The sequence below is a fragment of the Lynx canadensis genome, chromosome E2 (genome assembly GCF_007474595.2).
Source record: "Lynx canadensis isolate LIC74 chromosome E2, mLynCan4.pri.v2, whole genome shotgun sequence".
Lineage (NCBI taxonomy): Eukaryota > Metazoa > Chordata > Mammalia > Carnivora > Felidae > Lynx > Lynx canadensis.
Genome location: NC_044317.1, coordinates 53,145,161 through 53,169,491, shown reverse-complemented (window position 1 = coordinate 53,169,491; position 24,331 = coordinate 53,145,161). Strand labels below are relative to the sequence as shown.

Below are 24,331 nucleotides of genomic sequence, written 5' to 3'. Positions count from 1 at the left end.
GTAGACTAGAAGGAGAAAGGAAAGAAACCTGAGTTTCTTGAGTCTTTACTGTGTCCTTGGCACTCAATATCCACTATGTCATTTTTAATCCTTTCAGATGGGGCTGATTTTTTTTTTTAACTAAGTTTTTTAAAGTTTATTTATTTATTTTGAGAGACAGAGCATGAGCTTGAGCAGGGAAAGGGTAGAGAGGGGGGAGAGAGACAATTCCAAGCAGGCTCCACATTGTCAGCGTGGAGCCATGTGGGGCTTGAACTCACAAACCGTGAGATCATGACCTGAGCCAAAACGAAGAGTCAGACGCTTTTAAGCGACTGAGCCACCCAGGTGCCCCCAGATGGGGCTAATGTTCAGCTGACATTCCACGGGCTATGGCTGGTTCATTCTGATTGGTGCTCACACCATAACATTACTAAATATTTTGAAATTCATCTAGCTTGTAAGATGAGAGAGAAAACAACAACAACAACCAAGTCTCAAGGCGATGAAATTATTTGCCCAAAGTCCACTAGTGAGAAGGGCCAAGAGGTAAATTGTGGCCCTTTGTTGCCCTGAAACCCTGCCGGCATGAAGTTTCAGTGTCTGAGACATAGCCCGTAAAGTCTGCTATTTTTTTTTTAATTTTTTTTTTTAATTTTTTTTAACCTTTTATTTTTATTTTTGAGACAGAGAGAGACAGAGCATGAATGGGGGAGGGGCAGAGAGAGAGGGAGACACAGAATCGGAAACAGGCTCCAGGCTCTGAGCCATCAGCCCAGAGCCTGACGCGGGGCTCGAACTCATGGACCGCGAGATCGTGACCTGAGCTGAAGTCGGACGCTTAACCGACTGAGCCACCCAGGCGCCCCAAAGTCTGCTATTTTTGATGACCCCAAGATTCCGTCAGGAGTTAGTTGGCCTGAAAGAAGAAAGTCATGGAGTCCCTTGAAGAAATATCAGAGGAAGAGGCTCCCAAAGGACCCAGAACTTCCTCCTTCCTGTCCGGGAAGCTCACAGCCAAGGAGATTCTGGCCACCAAGACCCAAAACTACTTTGCTGAGACTAAAAGAACCGAGCATATCTTAATGCAGGTTGCTTTCTCCATTGGGCTGGGTAGCATATGGCGTTTCCCTTACCTGTGTCAGCGGAACGGAGGAGGTAAGGCCAAGGCCCTGGGTCTTGAGTTTGGGGAAGGAGTTTTAAGGCTTGAAGCCCAGACTCCCGGGTCCTGGGGGAGGAGACACCTGGAGGTTCACCCAGACTTCTAGGGGATAAAGAGGAGGGGGGCCGGGACTCCTGGCTGCCTGAGCACAGCGCCTGGCTCCCTTCTCCAGGCAGCTTTATCCTGATGTACTTCTTCATGCTCCTCTCGTTTGGGATTCCCCTCCTGTACATGGAGATGATCATGGGGCATTGGCTGCGTGTGGACAACATCCGGGTCTGGAAGCAGCTCGTCCCCTGGCTGGGCGGCATAGGATACGCTAGCATATTGGTGAATGAGGGGCCCGGGCAAGAGGCATCCCCAAGTCACCCCTTGTGGTCTCCAGGCCCCCCGTCTCTGTCCATCCTGTCCCTCAGGCCCACTGTGTCCACCCCTAGGTGTGCATCTTGATGAGCTTGTGTAATAGCGTCATCATCACCTGGAGCCTCTCCTACCTGGCCAACTCCTTTGATAACTCCCTGCCCTGGAACCAGTGCCCACTGGTGAAGACCACCAATGTCACTGGTGAGGAGAGGGAGAGAGGAGGCCGGCAGGGCCAAGGGAGGCAAGGGCACCAAGGAGCAGGAGAGAGGCAGTGAGAGCCACGGGGGAGGAAGTGAAGAGCGGGGGACAGGCACCCAGTGAGGTGGTGCCTAAGCACCTGGGTCCCTCCCCTCAGACCTCTCTTGCCTTCGGACTGTGTCCCACCAGTACTTCTGGTACCACACCACCCTGAGCGCCTCAGGCCACATTGAGGAAGGGGTCGACACCCTCGTCCTGCACCTCACACTGGGCATCTTCGCAGCCTGGTTCCTCCTCTTCTTAACCATGATCACAGCGCTGAAGATTTCAATGCAGGTAAGCCACCACCCCTACCCCCCCACCGACCCCGCCACAATCCGGCCGGACACCATCCCACTCCTTCCTGCTGACCTCTCTTCTCTAATCCCCAAGACCCTCCCCCACTCCCAGAGGACAGGCTCTGCCATCCAGGGCTCCCCAAGGCAGCAGCGTCAACCCCTCCTGTCACAAAGAACTGCCCCTGTCCCACCCACTGCAGGAAGGAGCGCCTGGTACCCACTCTTCCCCATGCCTCACCCCCAGGTCACAGCAGTGGAGACCTTCTAGAGCAGACCACAGCCTCGCCCCTTGAACCTTGCACCCTGTGCCTGCCCGCACATTGACAGGGCCTGTTAATCCCTGAAGGAGCCAGTTGGCTACCAGTTCCTTTCCAGAGTCTTCCATTTTATTTTATTCCAACCCATACTTCCAATCCACGCCCCTGCCACCTGGATCATCTTCTCCTTACGTGGAAAATTTATTCTGGTGTGTTTATTAGGTCACTTCAGTTAACCTTACCCGCAGCTTCTGGCCCCCAAAACAGTTCATGCAGTTGGTTTCCACCCCATGTGTCCCTGGAGCCATCTCTCCACAGCCTTCGAGATAAAGCAGATTTTACTAAAGTCTCAGTAGGGGCACATGGAGGGAGGGGGCCTGCCTTCCTCTCCCAGAGCGGAAAGAACCAGAAATACTTCAAAATTCCCACTGACCGTGTTACTCTCTCCCAAAGTCTCTCCTCGGTTGCTTTTCCTCTGTCTTCACCGGTGACATTGTCCCATGCGGTTAACTCACGCCGAGACCATAAAACCCAGGCAGATGATAATGTCCAGCTGCCCTACCACATAAAAGCCATCACTACTTGGTGTCTCACCCCACCCCTCTGAGCAGCTTATTGGTAGATTCTTCCCCCAAAACAACATCACCGTCTCCTAAGGATAATCCTCCGACAGCCCCCTCATGTCACAGCCAGGCCACCTTCACCCGGCTCAGCCCAGCTTATCTCCCTCTCTCTAGGCCTGCCGACCCGTGCTCCCTGTAATGCTTGCCTCCGCCTGCCCCTCCTCCCCCCTTCTCCTGACTTCTGGTTTCTGTCTTGACCCACCTGGCCAGATCCTGATTTTTTTGGTATTCCTCCTCTACATCCTCCTCCTCTGCTTCCTCATCCGAAGTCTCTTCTTGGAAGGTGCAGTCGCCAGCCTCAGACGTATGGTGACCACAGAGGTGAGGCTGGGGACTCCACACCTCCTCCCTCCCACAGCTCCCCAGGCCTTCTCTGACTCTTCTTCTCAGACACCTTTCCTAAGGCCCCCAGCCTGCCCCTCATCCCTCTGCTCCCCAGCCCAGCTTGCCCTTCTTCCAGCTCACCGACAGGTCTACCCTCAGGCTCACCCCCAAACGTCTCTCTCTCCCAACCCCATCCACAGCTCTCATCCTGGGCCTCGCTGGACCTCTGGCGTCAGGCAGGAGGCCATGTGGTTTATTCCTTAGGCCTGGGCCTGGGCATCACCATCAACTTCTCCTCCAAGGCGGGAGGCAACAGCTACATCCAGGTGGCCTCCTTGGTGGCCCTGGTCAACCTGGTGACCTCATTGCTGCTCACATCCATCATCTTTATAGTGCTGGAGTTCTGGGCCACCACCAGCGGCCACACCTGTGTTGAGAAGTGAGTAATTACAGCCTTGCAGGTCCAACAGGAGGTCCCTCCCTCCACTTTGGCAATCCCCCAGCCTCATGGGCCTTCACACTCCGGCCTCTCCAATAATAATAACAATAACAGCAACAGTTATCATAGTCATCATAATATCACATTCTCAGAGAAAGCTGCCAAATGATAATAGTCTAAAAACTTTTTTTAATGTTTATTTATTTGGGGGTGGGGGTGGGGGGAAGGGACAGAGAGAGAGGGAAGGAGAATCCCAAGCAGGGTCTGCGCTGTTAGCACTGAGCCTGAAGTGGGACTCAGTCCCACAAATTGTGAGATCATGACCAAAGCTGAAACCAAGCATCGGACGCTCCACCAACTGAACCACCCGGGTGCCCCCAAATGATACTGTTCTAATATCCACCACTTTATAGATAAGAAAATAGGCCCAGAGACAGGACTGTCCAAAGGTTTCCATAAATTGTAGTTGGTGTAAAGAAGACTTCAAAATCAATTCTTTAACTCGCAGAGGTTGTACAGCATCCTGGGCCACAATCAAAGGTTAGTGGCCTAGGCTACATATTGGAATCATTTGGGGAACCTTAGAAAACACTTACACCTGAGTCTCACTTCCAGCGATTCTGATTTACTTGGTCTGGGATGCCTTCAGGCATTGGGATTTTTTTTTTTTTTTTAATGTCCAAGGTGGGGGATGCCCGGATGGCTCATAGGTTAAGCATCTGACTTCAGCTCAAGTCATGATCTCACAGTTCATGAGTTCGAGCCCCACATTGGGCTCTGTGCTGGTAGCTCAGAGCCTGGAGCCTGTCTTGGATTCTGTGTCTCTGCCCCTCCCCTGCTCTCTCTCTCCCTCTCTCTCTCAAAAATAAACAAACGTTAAAAAAATTTTATAAAAAAAAAAATCTCCGGGGCGCCTGGGTGGCTCAGTCGGTTGAGCATTCGACTTTGGCTCAGGTCATGATCTCACAGTTCGTGGGTTCGAGCCCCGCATCAGGCTCTGTGCTGACCGCTTGCTCAGAGCCTGGAGCCTGCTTCAGATTCTGTGTCTCCTCTCTCTGCCTCTCCCCACTCACGCTTTGTCTCACTCTGTTTCTCAAAAATAAATAAATGTAAAAAAAAAAAAATCTCCAAGGTGGGATTTTTCTTCCAGTTAGGATGTTGAAGGATGCAAAAGTCCATGCTTCCTTGGTACCAGCAATTTTAAAAATGGATAAAATAAAAATAATACTTTCCTATAATGTTACTGAAGAGCAGTAGACACAAAGGAGCCCCCATGAACTAAATAAAGCCTGGAGAGTAATGAGTTCATCGTACATGAGCAAAGAGCCACGAATGCCTTCATATCTGGGGGTAAGTGGCTCCTCGGGTGCGTGTGGCTGGAGGCACAGGCCTGTCACGGATGGAGAGACTTTGCACTGACAAGGAGAAACCGTGCAAGCATTTAATAACAGTATGGGCTGCCAGCAGGTGTTGGAATCGCAACGAGCCCCCAAGGAGGAAATACACCACTGGACCGAACGGTTTGCCTCTCTATTCCCAGGAAAGGTTTTTGGAGAAGAGGCAGAAGTGCAAGGGAGACAAGGGAGCAAGCAGAGGAGCTCCGCCTAGTCTTGTGGTTTCAGGACCTGTGGCCCCACTGGAGCTGTGTGCGAAGACAAACCCAAAACATCTACAGCTACTATCCAGCCCACTTCAACCCAAATAATGACAACATCAAAGATATTAGTCCTCATGGTGGGGGGGAAGGGCAGTGTGCAGGAAGTTGGGGGCATGGCCCGAGGGCAACGTGAGCCCTCCTTAATCCCATTTGAAGGCAGAGAAAAAACTAATGAAAACTGTCACCCACCCCAGCTCGCCTCAACGCTTAGAAAACTAACTAAATAGCCCTAACTCTTAGCTGCCTGCTGGAATAAAAGTCTTAAATTTATCCAGATTTCGCAAAATAAAGCAGATCACAGACCTTCCTCCTTTGTTGTTCTATCTACAACGCCCCACGTGGAATTGAACACTCTCGAGACATTCCGAAACCCAGGAAAATAGAATCCATAGCCAAGAGAAAAAAAAAGAAGACCCAAAGATCATCAAGACATTAGAATCAGCAGACAAGACCTTTAAAACACCGATTATAAATATGTTAAGGGATTGCATAGAAAAGATGAATAAAATGGAAGCAATGGAGGTATTTTAGGAAAGATATGGAAAATCTAACAAAGGACCACATGGAAATTACAGAACTCAAAAAGTCGATGAAAACAAAGTTTCACCGGATGTATTTAGTATTCATCCAGCAGAATAAAGGATCAGTTAATTTGAGGACAGGTAAATAGAAGTTCTACAAAGTGAAACACAAAGAGGAAGAAAAGAACGAAAAAAACTGAAGAAGACCTTCAGTAACCTATAGGACTAATATATGTGGGGGGGAGGGTTAGTTTATTTTTTATTTGTTCTGAAAGAGAGAGCAAGCGGGGGAGGGGCAGAAAGAGAGAGAGACAGAATCCCAAGCAGGCTCCGTGCTGTCAGTGCAGAGCCCGATGAAGGGCTCAATCTCATGAACCATGAGATGACCTGAGCCAAAATCCAGTTGGACACTTAACCAACCGAGCCACCCAGGCGCCCCAAGATTAATCTATGTTTATTTGGAGTTGTGGGAGGAGAGGTATAATGGCTGAAACTGCAAACAATCCAAATGTCTGCTAGGAGGTGAGTAGATAACAAATCTTAGTATAGTCATTCAATGAATGGAATACTATCTGCCAAATAAAATGAATGAACTGGGTTTATTAATGTATATTTTTTAATGTTTATTTTTGAGACGGAGACAGAGCGTGAGTGGGGGAGGGGCAGAGAAAGAGGGAGACACAGAACCTGAAACAGGCTCCAGGCTCTGAGCTGTCAGCACAGAGCCCGACATGGGGCCCAAACCCATGAACCGCGAGATCACGATCTGAGCCGAAGTCGGACGCCCAACCAACTGAGCCACCCAGGCGCCCCTATTAATATTTTTTAATGTTTATTTTTGAGAGAGAGAGAGAGAGCATGAGCAGGAGAGGGGCAGAGACAGAGGGAGACACAGAATCTGAAGCAGGCTGCAGGCTCTGAGCTGTCAGCACAGAATGTCATGTGGGGCTTGAACTCATGAACCACAAGATCATGACCTGAGCCGAAGTCCAATGCTTAACCGACTGAACCACCCAGGTGCCCCCAAATATCCCCCTTTTTATTAGGACACCAGTCCTACTGGATTAGGGGCCAGTATGACCTCATCTTCAATTACTTCTGTAACAACCCTCTTTCCAAACAAGGTCACATTCTGAGGTAGTGGGCCTTAGGACTTGAACATATGAATTTAGTGGGGGGCACACTTCAACCCATAACACTGAGGAGTCCTAGCTACAACAAATCTAGAATCTTCTGCCCCTTCGGGGACTCCCCAGCGCAACTCCCCTGCCAAGTCCACCTGATTCACTTCCGGCCCCTGTCTATTTGCCCTTGTGACTCGGCTGAACTCCTCTTGCACCACTCACTTTCCTCTCAGGCAGCAGAGGGGCCAGACTGCTCACCACATTTCCTTTGCTTTTCCCGTTCAGGAGTGTCTCAAAATTGATAAGCCTGATAAAAAAGGGGGTGCTGCCTCAGGATGCCAAGCCCCCGGAAGACATCCTCCTCCTGCCCGCCCTGGACTACCTAGACTGGGTCAGCAATCTCCCTCAGCACCTCCAGTACCCGGTCATCCGCTTCTCCCCATCCTGCAGCATCATGACCCAGAAGGATAAGGTGTGTTTGTGGGGGTGGGAGGGTGCTTCCCAGAGGCCCCACAGGACACTGGGAAATGCATTTCCCAGGAGCCTCATGGGCCACCCACGCATCTTCAGAGGAAGGTGGCAGTTATAATCAAGTTTCCACCACCGTTACCTGTGCACTAGGGTCTTCGCTAAGTGGTCACTTGACTTTAATCCTCACATCAACCCTAGGAGCCCAGTTTGTTAGAGGAGGAAACTGCGGCCTCAAGAGGTGAAGCTCACACAGCTCAGGAAAGCAAGCAGGGCAAACACTCAGCCTTCTGCCGTCTGCCCACCACTCTCTGCCTCTTTCCTCTGTCCGAGACAGACATTGCTAATCGATCACTGCACCATTTCCGCCCCCCCCCCCCCCCCAATCCAGACCCACCACTGCCTGAGAGCCCTTCTCCCCCACAGTTCATGGAGGGCCCTGGCCTGGCATTCGCAGCTTTCTCCCAAGCCATCTCGCTGTTCCCTGGCGCCTCTCTCTGGGCCATCCTCTTCTTCTTGGCCCTGGTCATCATGGGGCTGAGCACCTTGATGAGCATCTTGGAAGGCATTGTCTGTCTCCTCCAGACCTCCTTCTCCCTCTTCAGGAGGTATCCCAAGCTGCTCTCAGGTACTGTGGGTTCTCGGCCTAGCAAAGACCCTGCCCTGCTGCCCCCTCTCCCCAGGCCACCCCCATCTCTAGAGCTCACTTTGACCCCTAGCCCAGCCCTGCGCATAGACCTCAGTGTGGCCAAACCTGCCTTTGTCACAGTGCTCATCTGCTTGGGAGGTTTTCTGGGCAGCCTCGTCTTCACCAGTCATGCTGGCAGCTACATAATGTCCTTGTTTGATGACTGCCTGGTCCCGCTCACCCTCATCGTCATTGTGGCCTTCCAGAATGTGGCCCTGGCCTGGATCTATGGAGCCAGGAGGTGACGTCCAAGCCCCGGGGGCCCATCCAGCCAGGGACCCACCCCAGGTCTCTGCTCCCTTTGTCCATCCCACAGCAGGGGGGCCCAGCCAGCGGCTGGCGGGGTACAGGCACAAGGAGCAGTCAGGAACCAGGGGCCATAGGGGACAGTCTGAAGGCAGAGGGCTGGAGCACCACACGCATGCAGGTTCCCGTCCTCAGCGAGGGCCCAGCAGGACTTGGCAGCCAGTGAGAGAACAGCTCCCAAGCGCTCGGGTCCCGGCTGCCAGAGGAGGGCTCCTACCCAGACATCTACGCCTGTTGTTCCCTCCCCAGGTTCAGGGAAGAAATGTTCAGTAAGCTGGGCCGCCTGCTGTGGTCCTTCTTCACTTTCCTGTGGCGCTACGTGACCCTGCCTGGGCTGCTGGCCCTCTTCACCATCTGCCTCACGCAGCTCCACCGGAGGGTACCGTCCTACTACATCGCCTGGAACAGCAGTATGGTGAGGTCCCCCTACCCTGGCCTCTCACCACCACTCCGGGCCCCGTTCATCCCATCTCCCACTCCACGGAGACCCGAGGTCTGGGCTCCTTCCATCCCCAGGGAACCTTTAGCCAGCTTCCCAGTCCCTGGGGAGTGGAATCCCCAGCATCGCAGGGATTGAACCCCCCCCCCCCACTTCCTCCCACCCTGCTCCCTTCCTTCGGCCTCCAGAGCCAGGAAGTGAAACAGCCCTACCTGCAGAGCACCCTGAGCTGGGTCACCTTCCTCAGCATCCTCACCTTTCTGCCAATCCCAGTGCAGCCACTCCACCACTGGTGGCACCTCGAGGACCACATTGCTTCTGATCCCTTTGAAAAGCTACAGTCCAAAAAGATGCCCCTGGTGCCCCCCAAGTCGTTGCAGTACCCCAAACACCAATTGGTGACGTCCCAGAAGACAGACACTGAATGCTCATCTAGAAAAGTCAACCCACCCTTGATTAGGAGGCTGAACCTGAGCTCCTTATGGAGGTTCAGCCTGCCCTTGAGTGAGTACAACCAGAGCTCTTCCTGGTTCAGCCTGCCTGCCATTGCATCCCTGACATCTGCGCTGTCCATGAGGAATGCCAGCACTCCCGTTTCAAGGCAGGTGAGCCCGGCCTCAGTAACCATAGACAACAGTGACAAGAGCAGGGAGACCCAGGAAGAAAATTAGGACTCTGTTCAATAACTGGTGACACCACCCATTTTTCCAAATCTGGCATTAGCGTCCATCTTGCTACAGAAATAATCGGTCCTGTCGGGAAGTAGGGAGAGGGACACATGGAAATTTTGCCTAGCAACCACTGACATCACTCAGTTGGCCTTGGGAGGAAACGGACAACTCAGGAGCGCCTTCCTCTCCTGGAATAATACCGATCCTGCTAAGTGGAACACTCTGGGGTTGGAGAATTCAGAAGAAATCAACTCAGCCATTCACAGGGCTGCACCTAGGGCCTCCTTTCTCCCTGTGAGGAGGGAGCATCATGTTGGCATGATGGAGATGGGCCTCAAGGCACTTTCCGGGATCCAGCCTTCCCAGTTATCATGGAGACAGACAGTGTTCTCTCCAAACCCCAAACTCCACCACCAGCCTGGAACACTGGGGTAGCTAATGCCTCCAGGGCTGCTCTCTCAGAACGGGGCTGGGATAACAAAGCTGAGTCAATAAATTGATCCACTGAGACCCCGCGCACAGGCTGTGGGCACGGTGTTCTTTCCATCAGCCTCCTTCTACACACATATCGTCCAGATCTCCAACCTCTGGTGAACCGAGTGTCCAATCTGGTGATTCCAATCTCCCACTCCCTTTGGGACACAGATACTGAGTTTCTAGACTCCTCCTTGTTCTGGAGTTGAGCCAAACCATTGGGGAACTTTGCAGCAATCAGTATCACTCAATCTAGAAAGTGTGTTAACCCTTAAACCTAACTTGGTAGTTGGGTGACCATACTAAATGTCTTATAATTATCATCTACCAAGAGGGTAGCATGCCTAGAACAGCACCTGGCAGGTAGGTCCTCTCTAGCTATCATGCTTTGTTCTCACGTGGGGTGGTCGGTCACCCACTTGGGTGCTGGGAGGGAGGTCACCTGGATTCTGTGGGCTCAGGACCCAGGAGTCCTAGAGAAAGAACTTAGAGCTTACTAGGTTTGTCTGCGGGGATAAGTGGCACCACCCTACCTCTTTGAATATCAGATGGAGTGAAGGCACCTGGGGGGTGGGGGGGAGGCACCTTCTAGAAGCCACACCTCTTAGGGACTTCCTGGGTAACTCCCCATCCCCAGAGGTCATGACCTTGGGCATCAAGGTCCCATCACCACCCTCTCTGGTTCCCAATCACCTCCCAAGTGCCTGCCTGCCCATTCATACCTTCTATTTACCTCAGAGGCCTCTAAACATTCTTTATCACACTCCCCTATCCATGACAACCTTTTGAGAAAATATTCCCAACATATGTAAGAAATCTACTTGTGACCTGCTGTCATTCTACATACTTAATATTGGCAAAGCTTTGTCTTGCTTAATTTGGTTGAAAAAAATCTAAATTTTTCCTCCTGCATCTCCAGTGTAAATGGCTTCTACAACCTGATTTGAAGAGCCCCGGAAAAGGCAGAGGCAGAAGCTCACAGGCCCTTCCTTGTGTCTAAGACTCACCCCTCCGGCCTTCCTGCCTCCTCCCTTGCTCTCTAGGGACCCTGGGTCTGGGATGACATGGCTCAGGAAACGAGCTGGGTGGAGAGGGCCTGGTCCCCGTACCCTCTCTCACCCTCTCCGAGTCTCTTCCCCTCTCCGAGCCAGGGCCGGCCACCCCAGGCCGGGTATGCCAAGAGTCCGGCGGGGTAAGATAAGAGCCAGTGTAGATGATGCATCTTAACCCACGTAGGGCTCTAGCAAGAAGGTGTTTTTTTGTGCGAGGTTGTGGGGTGAGAAGTCCCGGCATGGAGGACGCGGTCCCAGGTCCTCTGGGACCTCAGAAGCTCCCAGGCCTCTGTTAGCACTTAGACAAGGCAACAGACGGGCCCTTTGCTGGGCTCCTTCACGCACCTCTCCTTCCAGGGAGTGGATACTGCAGGAGGCTCAGAGAAGAGAAACAGCTGCTCTGAGATCAAGTAACCAGTCAGTGACTCAGGTGCAAATAGAATTGAGGTCCTCGGGTTTCTAGTCTGGGAACCTTTTCTTTTTCATTTCCATACCAGGTTAACCACTTCTTGACCTACATTCCCCAGTCTGAGGTGGGTGCTTCCACAAGCATGGAGGCGAAAACGAGGACATTTGAGGTGACCTGTGTGCCGGGGGTAGGCGGGGGGGGGGGGGGGGGGGGAGGCACGGCGGTTGACGATCTTGGTGAAAGTGGAGTGGGAGCCTCTGGCCCCTCTGCAACGGCTGTGGTGGAAGAGGTCTTGCAGCAGGGGTGAGGGGGGTTGTTTTAACCTGGATTTGGATGACCATACATTGGCTAAGTTAAGCCACATGCGTGGCATCAGCAAGTAGCTGCAGCTCAGACGGGAGTCGGCAAACCTTTCCTATAAAGGACCAGATAATAAATATTTTTGGCTTTACAGGACATATGGCCTCTATTGTATATTCTTTGTTATTTGTTTTTTTTATAACTTTTAAAAAGGTTAAAAAAAAATCAGTCCTAGCTCAAGGGCCAGAGATAACAGGCCGTAGTTTGCCAACCTCTGATCTAGGGCCATGTCAGGCCAACAAGAAAATGCTGGTGGCTAAACCAGAATTTAGTTTGAACTCCCTAGTTGGCCCGCTTTGGGCTAGGCTGTCATCCAGAGGGTTGGAACCACCAGGCTGTCCAGCAGAAAGATGACCCAAGAATGGTCAGGAACCAGAATCCTTAATTTTCAGAATAAGTCTTTGTAACTCCCCCACCCCTTCAGCCTCAGCCATTATCCAGGAGACAGTCTGGAAGAGATGAAGCCTCTCCGGAAACACGCACATTCAGGGACCAAACCGCCTACCTAAGGTGTGTGGACCAGGAGAACGCGAGGAAGGTAGTCCGAAATATATTCTGAGCTGATTTTTGAGGAAATCGTTCCAATAATACCAGATGCTTGTGGAGGGTAGGGAAAAGAGAAAGTCTCATCCAATACCTTAACTATAAATTTCAGTCTGTCTTCCCGGGTTGGCTTTGGGGTTGGGTGGCTGCCGCACCCCAGGGGATACTACCAGTTAGTTGACCTACCCTAAAACGAAGACGTAAGGCTAGAGAATCACAACGCCTCCAGGGGCGGGGCCTCCTCTTTCAAGGAGTGTTTCACAGCAAAGCGGGAACAGCCGCCTTTTCCTAAAAGGTGCGTTCATGGAGGTTGTGTCAGCAGGTGGCGCTGTTGTGCTGGGAAATGGCCTCCCTGAGGGCCGCGGCAGGCGTGAGGACAGGAAAACCGGGATTCCCCTTTCTCCTTTTGGGATTCCTGCAATTTCTGTAGACCGCCCTGGAGACGACCGCACGTGCTCCAGTCTCTGGACGGGAGAATCCCCTGACAACAGGACATTCACAGTACGGACCGGAGAAACATGTACTAGTAGAAGCCATAACAGCACGTTGAACTGGCCCCAGGGCCCCTACCCAACAGTCACTTCAGCTTACTTTCCCCCAGTGTGCCTCATCAGTTGAATTCAGGTTTTTCTCCTTGGGGAACATGGACCAAGGAGCTTCAGCAAAATCTCCACCTGTGAGCTATACAAGAGCCGCAAAAGGCTGATCCTTGTTGGAGGCTTGAGGACCAACCACTCGTCTTTCCTAAACTACGAAATGTCTGAGCCCACATAGTCCTCAGGTGATGACTTGGGTCACGGGGCCTTCTTTTTGTCTTCATTTAAAACCCACCTATTCCTAGTTCACTGTGATTGGGTGGCAGGCAACGCAACGAAAGTGGTGGAGCTCATTGCTAACAGTCATTCCTTCCAAAGATGCACAAAGGGCCGACAAGCGCAGGTGAAGAAGGTCAACGTCATTAATCATCAGGGGAACGCAAATCAAGCCCACAATGAGATACCACTTCACACCCACCAGAATATCCATAACCAAAGAAAATGGAAAGTCCCAAGTGTCAGTGTGGATCTGAAGAAATCGGAACCTCAGGCATGGCTGGTGGGAATGTGAAATGTTGTAGCCACCGTGAAAATCAGCTTGGCAGTTCCCCAAAAAGTTAAACATAGAAATATCAGCAATTCCACTCTAGGCACATACCCAAAGGAACTGAAGACACTGTTCAAAAAACAAAACAAAAACAAAACCTTGTACGTGAACGTTCATAGCATTATTCACAATCGTCAAAAAGTAGAAACCATCCAAATGTCCATCAACGGATGAATGGACAAAAGTGGTAAGTCCACACCGTGGATGTTATTCAGTCACAGGAAGGCATGAAATTCTGATACAACACCGATGAACCTTGAAAACACTGTGCTAAGTGAAACAAGTCAAACACAAGGGACCTCTTATGTTCTGATTCAATGTGTATGAAATATCCAGGATAGGCAAATCTAAGCGATAGCAGAATGGTGGTTGCCGGGGGCTGGGGAAAAGGATGAGCGGTGAGTTCTTCATGGGTACAAGGTTCCTGTTTGGAGTGAACACTTCTGGAACTGGATAAATAATAAACTGGAAAAAAAATCTGTGCCCTTCCCCTGCTCGTGTTCACTCTCTAATAAAAAATTTGGGGGGATAGGGGACGTCTGGTGGCTCAGTCGTTTAAGTGTCTGACTTCGACTCAGGTCATAATCTCCCGGTTTGTGAGTTCGAGCCCCACATCCATCGGGCTGTGTGCTGACAGCTCAGAGCCTGGAGCCTGCTTCGGATTCTGTGTCTCCCTCTCTCTCTGCCCCTCCCCTGCTCACTCGCTTTTTCTCTCTCTTCCTTTCTAAAATAAACATTAAAAAAATTAAATTTTTTTACAAATTAAGAAAAAAAGAAAATCCCAAAGAACCTGCGAAAATTATACTAGTGAATTTAGCAAAGTCATAGAATACATCAATGAACAAAATAAATCAGCAGTATTTCTGCAGACCAGCAATAAGCAATTAGAAAATTTTAAAATTTCAAACAGTGCTGTATTAATATTGCCACCATCGTTTATATTATTACTACTTGGGCTAGTGAGAATTCAGCATCTTCCGGAGAAATCTGGTTGCCACACAACACTTGGCAATATTTCAAAGCTATTCTGCACCCGAAGGTGGCAGATAGTTGGAATTCTTCCAATTTGGAGGAAGGATGTTTTGGTTTTGATTTTTGGATGTGATGGTTGTTGGTGGTTTTCTTGCTATTTAATAACTGCTGTCAGTTCAGTCTTGTCATTACCAGTTTAGGTTGTTATGGGTTGTTTAGTTAAACTGCATGTATAATGACGCATATTTGCCTCAATTCCATGTGTGCGTGGCCTGCAATTTCCCACTAATTAGACTCTTTAAAGACGTTTCTGCAGTGAGCTTCTCAAATTTGCATCATCTGTTCCCCTCTTGCCAAAGCAGATGTACGCAGCACCCACCCACCCCCTCTCCAGGAAATAATTTGCTTATTATCACTGAGTTCTTTTTCCACTGGAAAGGAAAAACTAAGGGGGTGCAGATGGTTGGGGTTTTTTGTCCCACCAAAGTGAAAACCAACAAAATAGTGCCAAGATGTGCTGGGCCTGGGGGCACCTGGGTGGTTCCATCAGCTAAGTGTCCGATTTCGGCTCAGGTCATGACCTCATGGTTTGTGAGTTCAAGCCCCACAATGGGCTCTCTGCTGTCAGCACAGAGCCCGCTTCAGATCCTCTATCTGCCTCTCCCCTGCTTGCATTCTTTCTCTCTCAAAAATAAACATTAAAAAAGAGAGAGAGAGAGAGATGCTGGGCCTAAATCAGACAGCAACAGTGGACCTGGGATGGGGGAACAGACCCGGAATTATCTAAAATACAGCAACAAACTTCTCAATGACCCCAAACCCGGCCCTGGCCCAGCAAATGGTACACACTCATCATTTCCCCAAGAATCAAGCAGCAGACTCTACTCCTCTCAAATGGCTTTATTTCCCCAGTGTGGGGAGCTACAAGTAGGATCTGTGGTCCCTGCATCCCAAGGACCCTGCAGCCTTCTGCCCAGTGGGCTGTGGCAGGACCTTCAGAAGGTCAATGCCTGGGTTCCAGAGGCCGATCCTTCTAGATTGGGACTGGTTCTGTGGGGAACCAGGCCTGCCGTGGTCCCAACGGATGACACTCCCTGAGGTGGTCCTGACAGCAGCCCAGGTGGTCCTCCATGAGCATGGGGCCCACCTCGAGGACAAGGCCAGGAGGTGCAAGGGTCCAAGACCAGCTAGGACTTGGGGAGTAAAAACGCCCTATGGGCCTACTCCTTGAAGTCTGCCAGCAGGGGTCAGTCTGGGGGAGAGAGAGAAGAGAGAACAGATGGTGGGGATGGAGAGGACAGAAAAAAAAATGGAAAAGTGGCAAAAAAAAAAAAAAAAAAAAAAGGAGCAAGAAGGATGAAAAGCCCAAAGGAGACTGAGAGAATGACCCAGGGCCAAAGGAAGGGCGGCAAAGTAAGAAAAACACTCAGGCATCGAGGAACACAGGACCCAGAAAGCACGGTGGTGGTGACAGAGGCTAGGGATAGACACAGGTGGACCCTACAACACTGACCTTTGGGCCCAGGTGGGGTTGGAGGCGGTGGCCCCCCGGGGGGCAGCAATGCCGAGCGGCTCAGGGCTTCCGCCACCCAGCCCAGGACACGGCTGCAGTGCTGGACCTTGGGAGCAGGAGGGACGTAAAGGAACGAGACCAAAACCCCACACCCCGACCATACTCCCCCAGCCCGGTCCGGAAGTCCTCACCTCCCGTTCCAACCCTTTGAGACGCTGCTCATACTCGCGGATCTGTCTCAACTGCTTCAATGCCGTGTCCACCCTGCAACCCGGGACAACCTAGGGCATCAGGCCAGTACCACCAGCCCACCAGCCCCGCCCTCGGGAAGCTCCGCCCCCCCCCAGGCCCGCCTTCCTCCCCAAAGTTCCAGGACCCTGTCCCGCGCAGGCTCCACCTGGAGCACGGCTCTTCTCTAGTCCAGCCCCGGGTTCCACTCAACCCAAGTCACAAGATCCGCCCCCGAAGCAGGAAGCCCAGTCCCAGGCCCAGTCCCAGGCCCGCCCCGCCCTCACTTTTGCGAAGTGCGCTTCAGACGCTCTGAGTCGCTCTCGCGCTTGTCCCGGGCACGTGCCAGCAGGAAATTCTCCTTCTGCACCGACTCCCATGTCAACAGCTTCCGCTCTGCTTCCTTCGAAAGGTAGACCCCTGGAGGGCGGAGTAAGGATGGAGTCCTCGACCTCGCCTCCCTACCCAAAGCATCCCGAGGGAGCCCTCCCAGGCCACGCCCCCTAATATTGCACACCCGCCCCACTAGTGAACCTGGGTATCCTTCCCCCTCCTGTCTATGCTCTTCTTTCTCTCCAGGTCCCGTCCCCTGTGTTTTTCACCAAATCCCGCTCTCACGAAAATGTTCGAAGATCGGGGAGGACGGCAAGCTGGCCCTGCGCCTGCGTAGTCGCCGGATGAGGAGGCGCACGTGCGAGACGACAATAAGGGGCGGGGCCAGTGCAGGCCTAGAGTGATATTCCCGGATGAGGCTGTAGCGCTGCGCCTTCCAATAGAGGTCGCTGTTTCCCTGTACTTTGCCGAAGGTGTAGCTATGGGGACGAGAGGTCAAGGGTCACCAGAGGTCAAAGCCAGCAAGAGACCAACGTTAGATGTTGAACAATATGTTTGAAGTCCAAGGCACCAGGCAGATATTGGAATCCATAAAGTCAGAGGTATTACAGGATGCACTTAGAAGCTGGGTGAGGAGGGCCAAGGGTCAGATGTCAGGAGTCAAGTTGGGATGGTGTCATGAATTAGCAGTCCAACTCTTGATTTCGGCTCACAGGGGCTCACAGTCGTGAGATCAAACCCTGTGTCAGGCTCCATGCTGAGCGTGGAGCCTGCCTGGGATTCTCTCAGCCTGCCTCTCTCTCCCTCTCCCTCTCTCTCCCTCTTCCTCTCTCATAAAAAAAAAAAAAAAAAAAAAAAAAAGTCAGCTGAACACAAATAGCTATAATCAGAATGAAAATGAGGGCATTACTACCGACCTTACAGAAATAAAAAGAGAACACTATCACAATTGTATGCCAACAAATTAGATAACCTAAATGAAATAAATGGGACAAATTCCTAGAAACACACAAATCACCAAAACTGACTCAAGAAGAAACAGAAAACCTCAAAAGACCTATAATAAGTAAAGAGATTGAATCACTCACCAAAAAATGTCCCAACAACAACAAAGCCCAGGCCCAGATGTTTTCACGGGTGAATTTTACCAAATAGTCAAAAAAAAAAGAAAGAAAGAAAGAAAGAAAGAAAGAAAGCATTAACACCAATTCTTCTCAAATCTCCAAAAAAATTGAGAGAACAGTTCCTGACTCATTCTATGAGGCCAATGAGGTTACCCAGATAAAGAGATCACAAGAAAACAAAATTACAGATAAATATTTTTTATGAATATACATGCAAATACCCTCAACAAAATACTAGCAAACCGAATTCAGCAGCATATTAAAAGGATTATACACCATGACCAAGTGATTTATCCCAGTAATACAAAGGTGGTTTAGCATACAAAAATCAATACAACACACCGCCTTCATAGAGCAAAAAAAAACAAAAACAAAAAACCCATGATTATCTCACATGATCATCTCAACTGACATAGAGACACAGAAAAGGCGTAGGACAAAATCCAACACCCTTTTGTGATAAAAAAACAAAAATTTTTTTTCCTTTTGACTTAGAACAGGACTGAAAGGAAAATTCCTCAACATAGTAAAGGATAATTATGAAAAACCTAAAGCCTACAAAATATTCAATGAAGAAAGACTGAAAACTTCCTGCTAAAATAAGGAATAAGACAAGGATGCCCAGTCTCACCATGCTTTTCATCATTGTACTGAAAGTGCCAGCCAGAGCAATTAAACAAGAAAAAGAAATAAAACGCATCCAAATTGGAAATGAAGTAAAACTATTTCTAGTCACAAATGACATGATCCTATATACCAAAAATCTCAGAGGGGCACCTAGTTGGCTCAGTTGGTTTAGCGTCAGACTTTGGGTCAAGACAGGATCTCGCAGTTCGTGAGCTGGAGCCCCACATCAGGCTCTCTGCGGCCAGCACAAAGCCTGCTTCAGATCCTCTGTCCTCCTCTCTCTGCCCGTCCCCCACTTGCCCTCTCTCAAAAACAAAATAAAATAAAAATAAAACATTTTCTAAAAAATCTCAGAGAATCACAATAACAAACAAATTCAGCAAAGTTGCAGGGTACAAGATCACCAGCCAAAAATCAACTGTGTTTCCATACACCTGCAATGAACAATCCAAAAAGGAAATTTAGAAAGCAATTCCATTTATAATAGAATCTAAAAGAATAAAACACCTAGGAATAAATTTAACCAAGGCAAAAGACTTCTACACTGAAAATTACAAAACAATACTAGAAGATATTTAAAAGAACATCTAAACACATGGAAAGACAACCTGTGTTCGTGAATACAAAAACTTACCATTGTTAACATCCCAATACTATCCAAAGCAATCTACAGATTCAACACAATTCATACAAAAATTCCAACAGCCTTTTCTGCAGAAAAGTAAAAGCCGATCCACAAATGAATAGGGAATTGCAAGAGACCCTGAGTAGCCAAAACAATCTTGAAAAAGAACAAAGTTGAAGGACTCACACTTCCTAATTTCAAAATTTCCTACACAATCAAAACAGTGTGGTTGTACTGGCATAAGATAGACATATCAACCAATGGAACAGACATAAGGGTCCAGAAATAAACCTATACATCTATGAGCATTAGGAGTTGAATTGTGTCCCCTTTCCCCTCAAAAGAGGTATGTTGAGGGGAGCCTGGGTGGCTCAGTCGGTCGGGCGTCCAACTTTGGCTCAGGTGGTGATCTCGCAGTTCGTGGGTTTGAGCCCCGCATGGGGCTCTGTGCTGACAGCTCAGAGCCTGGAGCCTGCTTCCGATTCTGTGTCATGACCTGAGCCGAAGACGGAAGCTCAACCGACTGAGCCACCCAGGCGCCCCGGCCAAATGATTTTTAACAAGGGTGATAAGTCCACTCAATGGGGAAAAAACAGTCTCTTGAACACAGACCTGTAAGTACTGGATTTCTGCAAGCCAAAAAGCATGAAGTTGGACCCCTAGCTCATACCATGTACAAAAATCGAGTTGAAACAGACCAACAACCTGAATAGAAGAGCTAAAACTATAAAACATAGGAGTAAATCTTTATGACCTTGGATTTACTGATGAGTCCTTAGATATGACACCAATAGTACAGTTAATAAAATTTAAAGCTTTTGTGCATTAAACGGGATTGTCAAGAACAGGAAAAGACAACCAACAGAAAAGGAGAAATTATTTACATATCACATATCTGATAGGAGTTTACATCCAAAATATGTAAAGAATTGCTACAACTCAACAACAAAAAGACAACCCAGTTTATAAACAGGCAAACGACCTGAACAGACATTTCTCCAAAGAAGAAGTGCAATGGACGATAAGCACATGGAAAGATGCTAACCATCATTGGTCATTAGGGCAACGCAAACCAAAACCAGAGTGAGGGGCGCCTGGGTGGCTCAGTCGGTTCAGCATCTGACTCTTGGTTTCAGCCCAGGTCATGATCACATGGTTCCAAGCTGACAGAGCAGAGCCTACCTGGGCTTCTCTCTCTCCCTCTCTCTCTCTTCCCCTCCCCTGCTTGTGCTCTCTCTCTCTCTCAAAATAAACTTAAAAACAAAACTATAGCCATCAGAGTTAGTTGGTATGATATGAACTGGTATTTCACTGTTGTTTTTTTTAAGGTTATTCATTTACTTTGAGAGAGAGAGAGTCAGGGGGAAGGGGCAAAGAGAGAGGGAGAGAGAGAATCCCAAGCAGGCTCCTCTCTATCAGCACAGAGCCCGACGCGAGGCTCCAACTCATGAACCGGGAGACCTGAACCCAAATCAAGAGACGCTTAACTGACTGAGCCCCCCAGGTGCCCCCCAAGCCAGCATTAGATCCGAGTGAGAATTCAAGGACTAAAGACAGAATTGCTTAGGCTCGAATCACCAATCATGCTGGGGACAGGGTCAAGCTGGGATGGAGGGTCACACTGCGGTCAAGGGTCATGCTGGGTGAGGTCAGATCAGAGAGCAGTCAGGCCTCACCTGAACATGGCGATGAGCAAATTCAGCAGCAGGATGTTGGCCACGAGCAGGAAAATGATGAGGAGGAGAATCACCAGCCAGTTGGCATAAAGCGAGACGCAGGAGCCTGCCTGGGCCCCCAACGGGCGTGCCCAGAAGCCCTGCTCCGACGAGCAGTTGACATGCTCCATGAGGGCCACTGTAAAGGGAGACACTCAGAGGTGGGGCCAGGGAGACAGAGACCGAAGAAAAACAGAAATTCAGGGGGGCGTGAGGGAGCAGAGACCCTGAGAGAGGGAGACAGAATCCCATAGAGATGGAGCGGGGGGCACGGGGCCACTCAGAGACCTAGGGAGAGCGAGGCAGAGACTTAAAGAGAGGGGTATAGAGACCCAGAGACAGGGGGACTGGTAGGGAGCCCCGAGGGAGGGTGTCAAGCCCTCTCGTCCTCCATACCATCCATGTCCTCCTGGGGGATCTGCCCAAAGATCTGCAGGTAGGGCCGGTAGAAAACACGGCGCAGGATATTCGGGAGGTCACGATCCCGGGGCCTAAGGAGCCCCTCCGTGGCCACCCCGTAGGCAACCAGCCACACACCGAGGAAGAAGAGGAAGAAGAACACGTCCTTCATCTGTGCGGGGGAGGGGGGCGGGAAACGAGACGAAGTCTGGCCCCGCCCCCTGCGACCGAGGCTCCACCCCCACTCTGTTCCTTGCACGTGTTCCCAGCCTCCCTGCCCCGCCCCTTCCCTCCTCTGGACCCGCCCCCCTCACCATCTTGTTCACGATGACGATCTTGGGCCCCAGTTGTTTGTTGACCGTGAAGATGTGCAGCAGCCGCAGCGTGAAGACCATGAAGTCGAGGCACAGGACAGTGCGGCCCAGGTCATACAGGCCGGGGGTCAGCCTGGGTGCGAGGAGACGCGGCAGGGGTCACCAACACCAGGCTTCGGGAGGGGCCGCAGCCGGGACCCTCCGATTCCCCCGGGGTTCACCCAGGTTTCACAGGGCCAACCTGAGCCCCGCGGGGCGCCCGCACACCCTTAAAAACGGCTTCGTTATCCACGGCCTTGGCAAGAATTCGGGAGGTCCCTGTAACAATCAAGTTGGGAAAACCGCCGGAATACCTGTCCAACCTATAAGAGGCCCACTAGAGAGTTCCAGCAGACCAGTAAGCAGAAGACAAACGTCCTAACGGGAGAGTGGTTAAAGAGAACACACAATTCACAGAGGAAGGTCAAAGGCCAGTAACCTTAGCAATCCTATGGGGGAAATAAAGAATCACATCCCTATTCTGCAGCATCACGTACTCGAACTCTGAATGGATTAAAAACGGAGTAAAAGGCAACACATTAAAATCTGACAAAACTGGGGCGCCTGGGTGGCTCAGTCGGTTGAGCGTCCGACTTCAGCTCAGGTCATGATCTCATGGTTCGTAGGTTTGGGCCCCCCATTAGGCTCTGTGCTGACAGCCTGGAGCTTGGAGCCTTCTTCCCGCCCCTCTCTCTCTCTGCCCCTCCCCCACTCTCTCTCTCAAAAATAAATGATTAAAAAAAAATTCTTTAGGGGTGCCTGGGTGGCTCAGTCGGTTGAGCGACTGACTTCAGCTCAGGTCATGATCTCACAGTTTGTGAGTTCAAGCCCCACGTCGGGCTCTGTGCTGACAGCTCAGAGCCTGGAGCCTGCTTCGGATTCCATGTCTCCTTCTCTCTCTGCCCCTCTCCCACTCATACTCTGTCTCTCTCTCCTTCAAAAATAAACAAACATTAAAAAAAAAAAACCTTAAAAAAAAAAAAAAAAAAAAAAGGGTCACCTGAGTGGCTTAGTTGGTTAAGCATCTGACTCTTGGCTTTGGCTCAGGTGGCGATCTCACGGATCCTGAGTTCAAGTCGGCTGACAGTGTAGAGCCTCCTTGGGATTCTCTCTCTCTCTCTGCCCCTCCCACACTCTCTCTCTCAAAATAAACAAATAAATAAAGTAAATAAACTTAAAAAGAAAAACAATAACAAGGGTTCAGAGAGCACCTACCCATACACATATGTAAAAGATCAACAAACATAAACGAACATGTATTTTTTTTAATGTTTATTTTTGAAAGAGAGAGAGAGAGAGAGAGAGAGAGAGACAGAGCACAAGTGGGGGAGGGGCAGAGAGAGAGGGAGACACAGAATCCGAAGCAGGCTCCAGGCTCTGAGCTGTCAGCACAGAGACTGATGTGGAGTTCGAACCCACGAACAGTGAGATCATGACCTGAGCCGAAGCCGGTCGCTTAACCAACTGAGCCACCCAGGCGCCCCTGGGACTTTATTTAAAAAAAAAAAAATACAAAGAAAGAAACCTCATCAGCTAATACCTGATTAGAACTTCCTGTTATCTTGAGTAGAAAATGAAAGAGACTTTGTGGCAAGACTTTCGGCCAGATTTCTACCTCTTCCAGTTTAGAAATTCAGTCTCCCTGCCTTATGAAAAGAACTCATTCATTCAATACATTCTGGCCAGGAGAAGTCGGTTTTGTCTAATCTGTAGCCAACGGCGGCTGAAACCCCCTTCTTCTGGAACCGGATGACACATATTCAAAGACCAAGGTATATCTGCAAACACGGTCATGGAAAGGATGGCAGGACATACCGAAGAGGGAAAAAAAAAAGTTGGCGAAAAATACCGCAAATATAATGTCATTTGTGTGTAAACGTATGTGTCTCTGTCCACGTAAAAGCACAGAAAAAGAACAGGCAGAATGTGGGGCGCCTGGGTGGCTCGGCCGGTTAAGCGTCCGACTCTTGATTTCGGCTCAGGTCATATCTCAGGGGTCGTGAGTTCGAGCCCCGCATTGGGCTCTGCGCTGACAGCACAGAGCCTGCTTGGGATTCTGTCTCCCTCTCCCTCTCTCTCAAAAATAAATAAATCAACATTAAAACAAAAGAAAGAGGGGCGCCTGGGTGGCGCAGTCGGTTAAGCGTCCGACTTCAGCCAGGTCACGATCTCGCGGTCTGTGAGTTCGAGCCCCACGTCAGGCTCTGGGCTGATGGCTCAGAGCCTGGAGCCTGTTTCCGATTCTGTGTCTCCTTCTCTCTCTGCCCCTCCCCCGTTCATGCTCTGTCTCTCTCTGTCCCAAAAATAAATAAACGTTGAAAAAAAAAAATTTAAAAAAAAAATAAAACAAAAGAAAGACCAGGCAGAACGTGCACCAAACTCTTGATGGCGACCGCGGATGGAAGAGTGAGGACTCTCGGAAAGACTGAAGAATAATGTCGGTTTCTGTTCTGTGCCTTTCTTTTGTTTAATCCTGTTCACTGAGGACAACTTTCTGCATTTCTTTGATAAGAGACTGTATTTCAAAGACATTTTAAGTTGCTGGGAGATGCTGTCACGTTTATAATCTTGTGTGAGGAAAAAGACAGCACAAGCCATACTGAGAGCACCATTTGGGGTGACCTCAGGACAGGAGGGAGGCACACGGGAGGGACCCGGAGTCTGGCAAGGATAAAGGAAGCCTTCCAGAGACGGAGGGAGCAAAACTGAGGCCTAAAGGAAGCGGAGGCATTGGCTTGGCCAAGGAGAAGAGGGAAAAGTGTTTCGAGAAAGGGGAACAGCGAGACTCAAAGACACGACAATTTGTCCCCAAGGATGTGTTGACATGCCCCTGCCCTTTCCCTGGGCACCACACAGTATGATCTGGAAACCATGGAAGAAATGAACTAACATTACACAGCCCAG

At 50.1% G+C, this 24,331-nt stretch overlaps 2 protein-coding genes across 3 annotated transcripts in view; one reads left to right on the top strand and one right to left on the bottom strand.

Annotated features, from left to right (window-relative positions):
• The first annotated feature begins 812 nt into the window (after positions 1–812).
• LOC115503356 (orphan sodium- and chloride-dependent neurotransmitter transporter NTT5-like) lies at positions 813–10,072 on the top strand. 2 transcript variants are annotated; one of them, XR_004342995.1, is made up of 7 exons: positions 813–1,471; positions 1,579–1,705; positions 1,860–2,038; positions 3,445–3,683; positions 7,271–7,457; positions 8,697–8,862; positions 9,075–10,072. XR_004342995.1 is itself a non-coding variant. In XM_032591437.1 (6 exons), exons 1-6 carry the CDS (start codon positions 1,328–1,330, stop codon positions 8,718–8,720), a joined length of 900 nt encoding a protein of 299 aa, XP_032447328.1. In that variant the 5' UTR covers positions 813–1,327; the 3' UTR covers positions 8,721–10,072. The 2 variants fall into 2 exon arrangements, 1 of the variants encoding a protein (XP_032447328.1); XM_032591437.1 differs by having other exon boundaries at positions 8,697–10,072.
• Positions 10,073–15,395: 5,323 nt separating this feature from the next.
• The window catches only part of TRPM4 (transient receptor potential cation channel subfamily M member 4), a 38,317-nt gene continuing 29,381 nt past the window's right edge, over positions 15,396–24,331 (bottom strand). The window contains exons 18-25 of the mRNA XM_030298993.1: positions 21,389–21,521; positions 21,072–21,246; positions 20,637–20,814; positions 16,870–17,063; positions 16,539–16,671; positions 16,215–16,287; positions 16,024–16,129; positions 15,396–15,762 (exon numbers count right to left, since the gene is read on the bottom strand). Of these exons, the coding sequence (XP_030154853.1) occupies positions 15,758–15,762; positions 16,024–16,129; positions 16,215–16,287; positions 16,539–16,671; positions 16,870–17,063; positions 20,637–20,814; positions 21,072–21,246; positions 21,389–21,521 (997 nt within the window). The 3' untranslated portion in view covers positions 15,396–15,757. The remainder of the gene's footprint in view (positions 15,763–16,023; positions 16,130–16,214; positions 16,288–16,538; positions 16,672–16,869; positions 17,064–20,636; positions 20,815–21,071; positions 21,247–21,388; positions 21,522–24,331) is intronic.

Bases quoted from the DNA above. Each gene is read 5' to 3' on its own strand.
- LOC115503356 (XM_032591437.1), top strand. From the start codon at position 1,328: ATGTACTTCTTCATGCTCCTCTCGTTTGGGATTCCCCTCCTGTACATG. The intron at 1,706-1,859 runs GTGAGGAGAGGG...CCCTCCCCTCAG, and splicing joins GAAGACCACCAATGTCACTG to ACCTCTCTTGCCTTCGGACT. The intron at 2,039-3,444 runs GTAAGCCACCAC...CCCCATCCACAG, and splicing joins CGCTGAAGATTTCAATGCAG to CTCTCATCCTGGGCCTCGCT.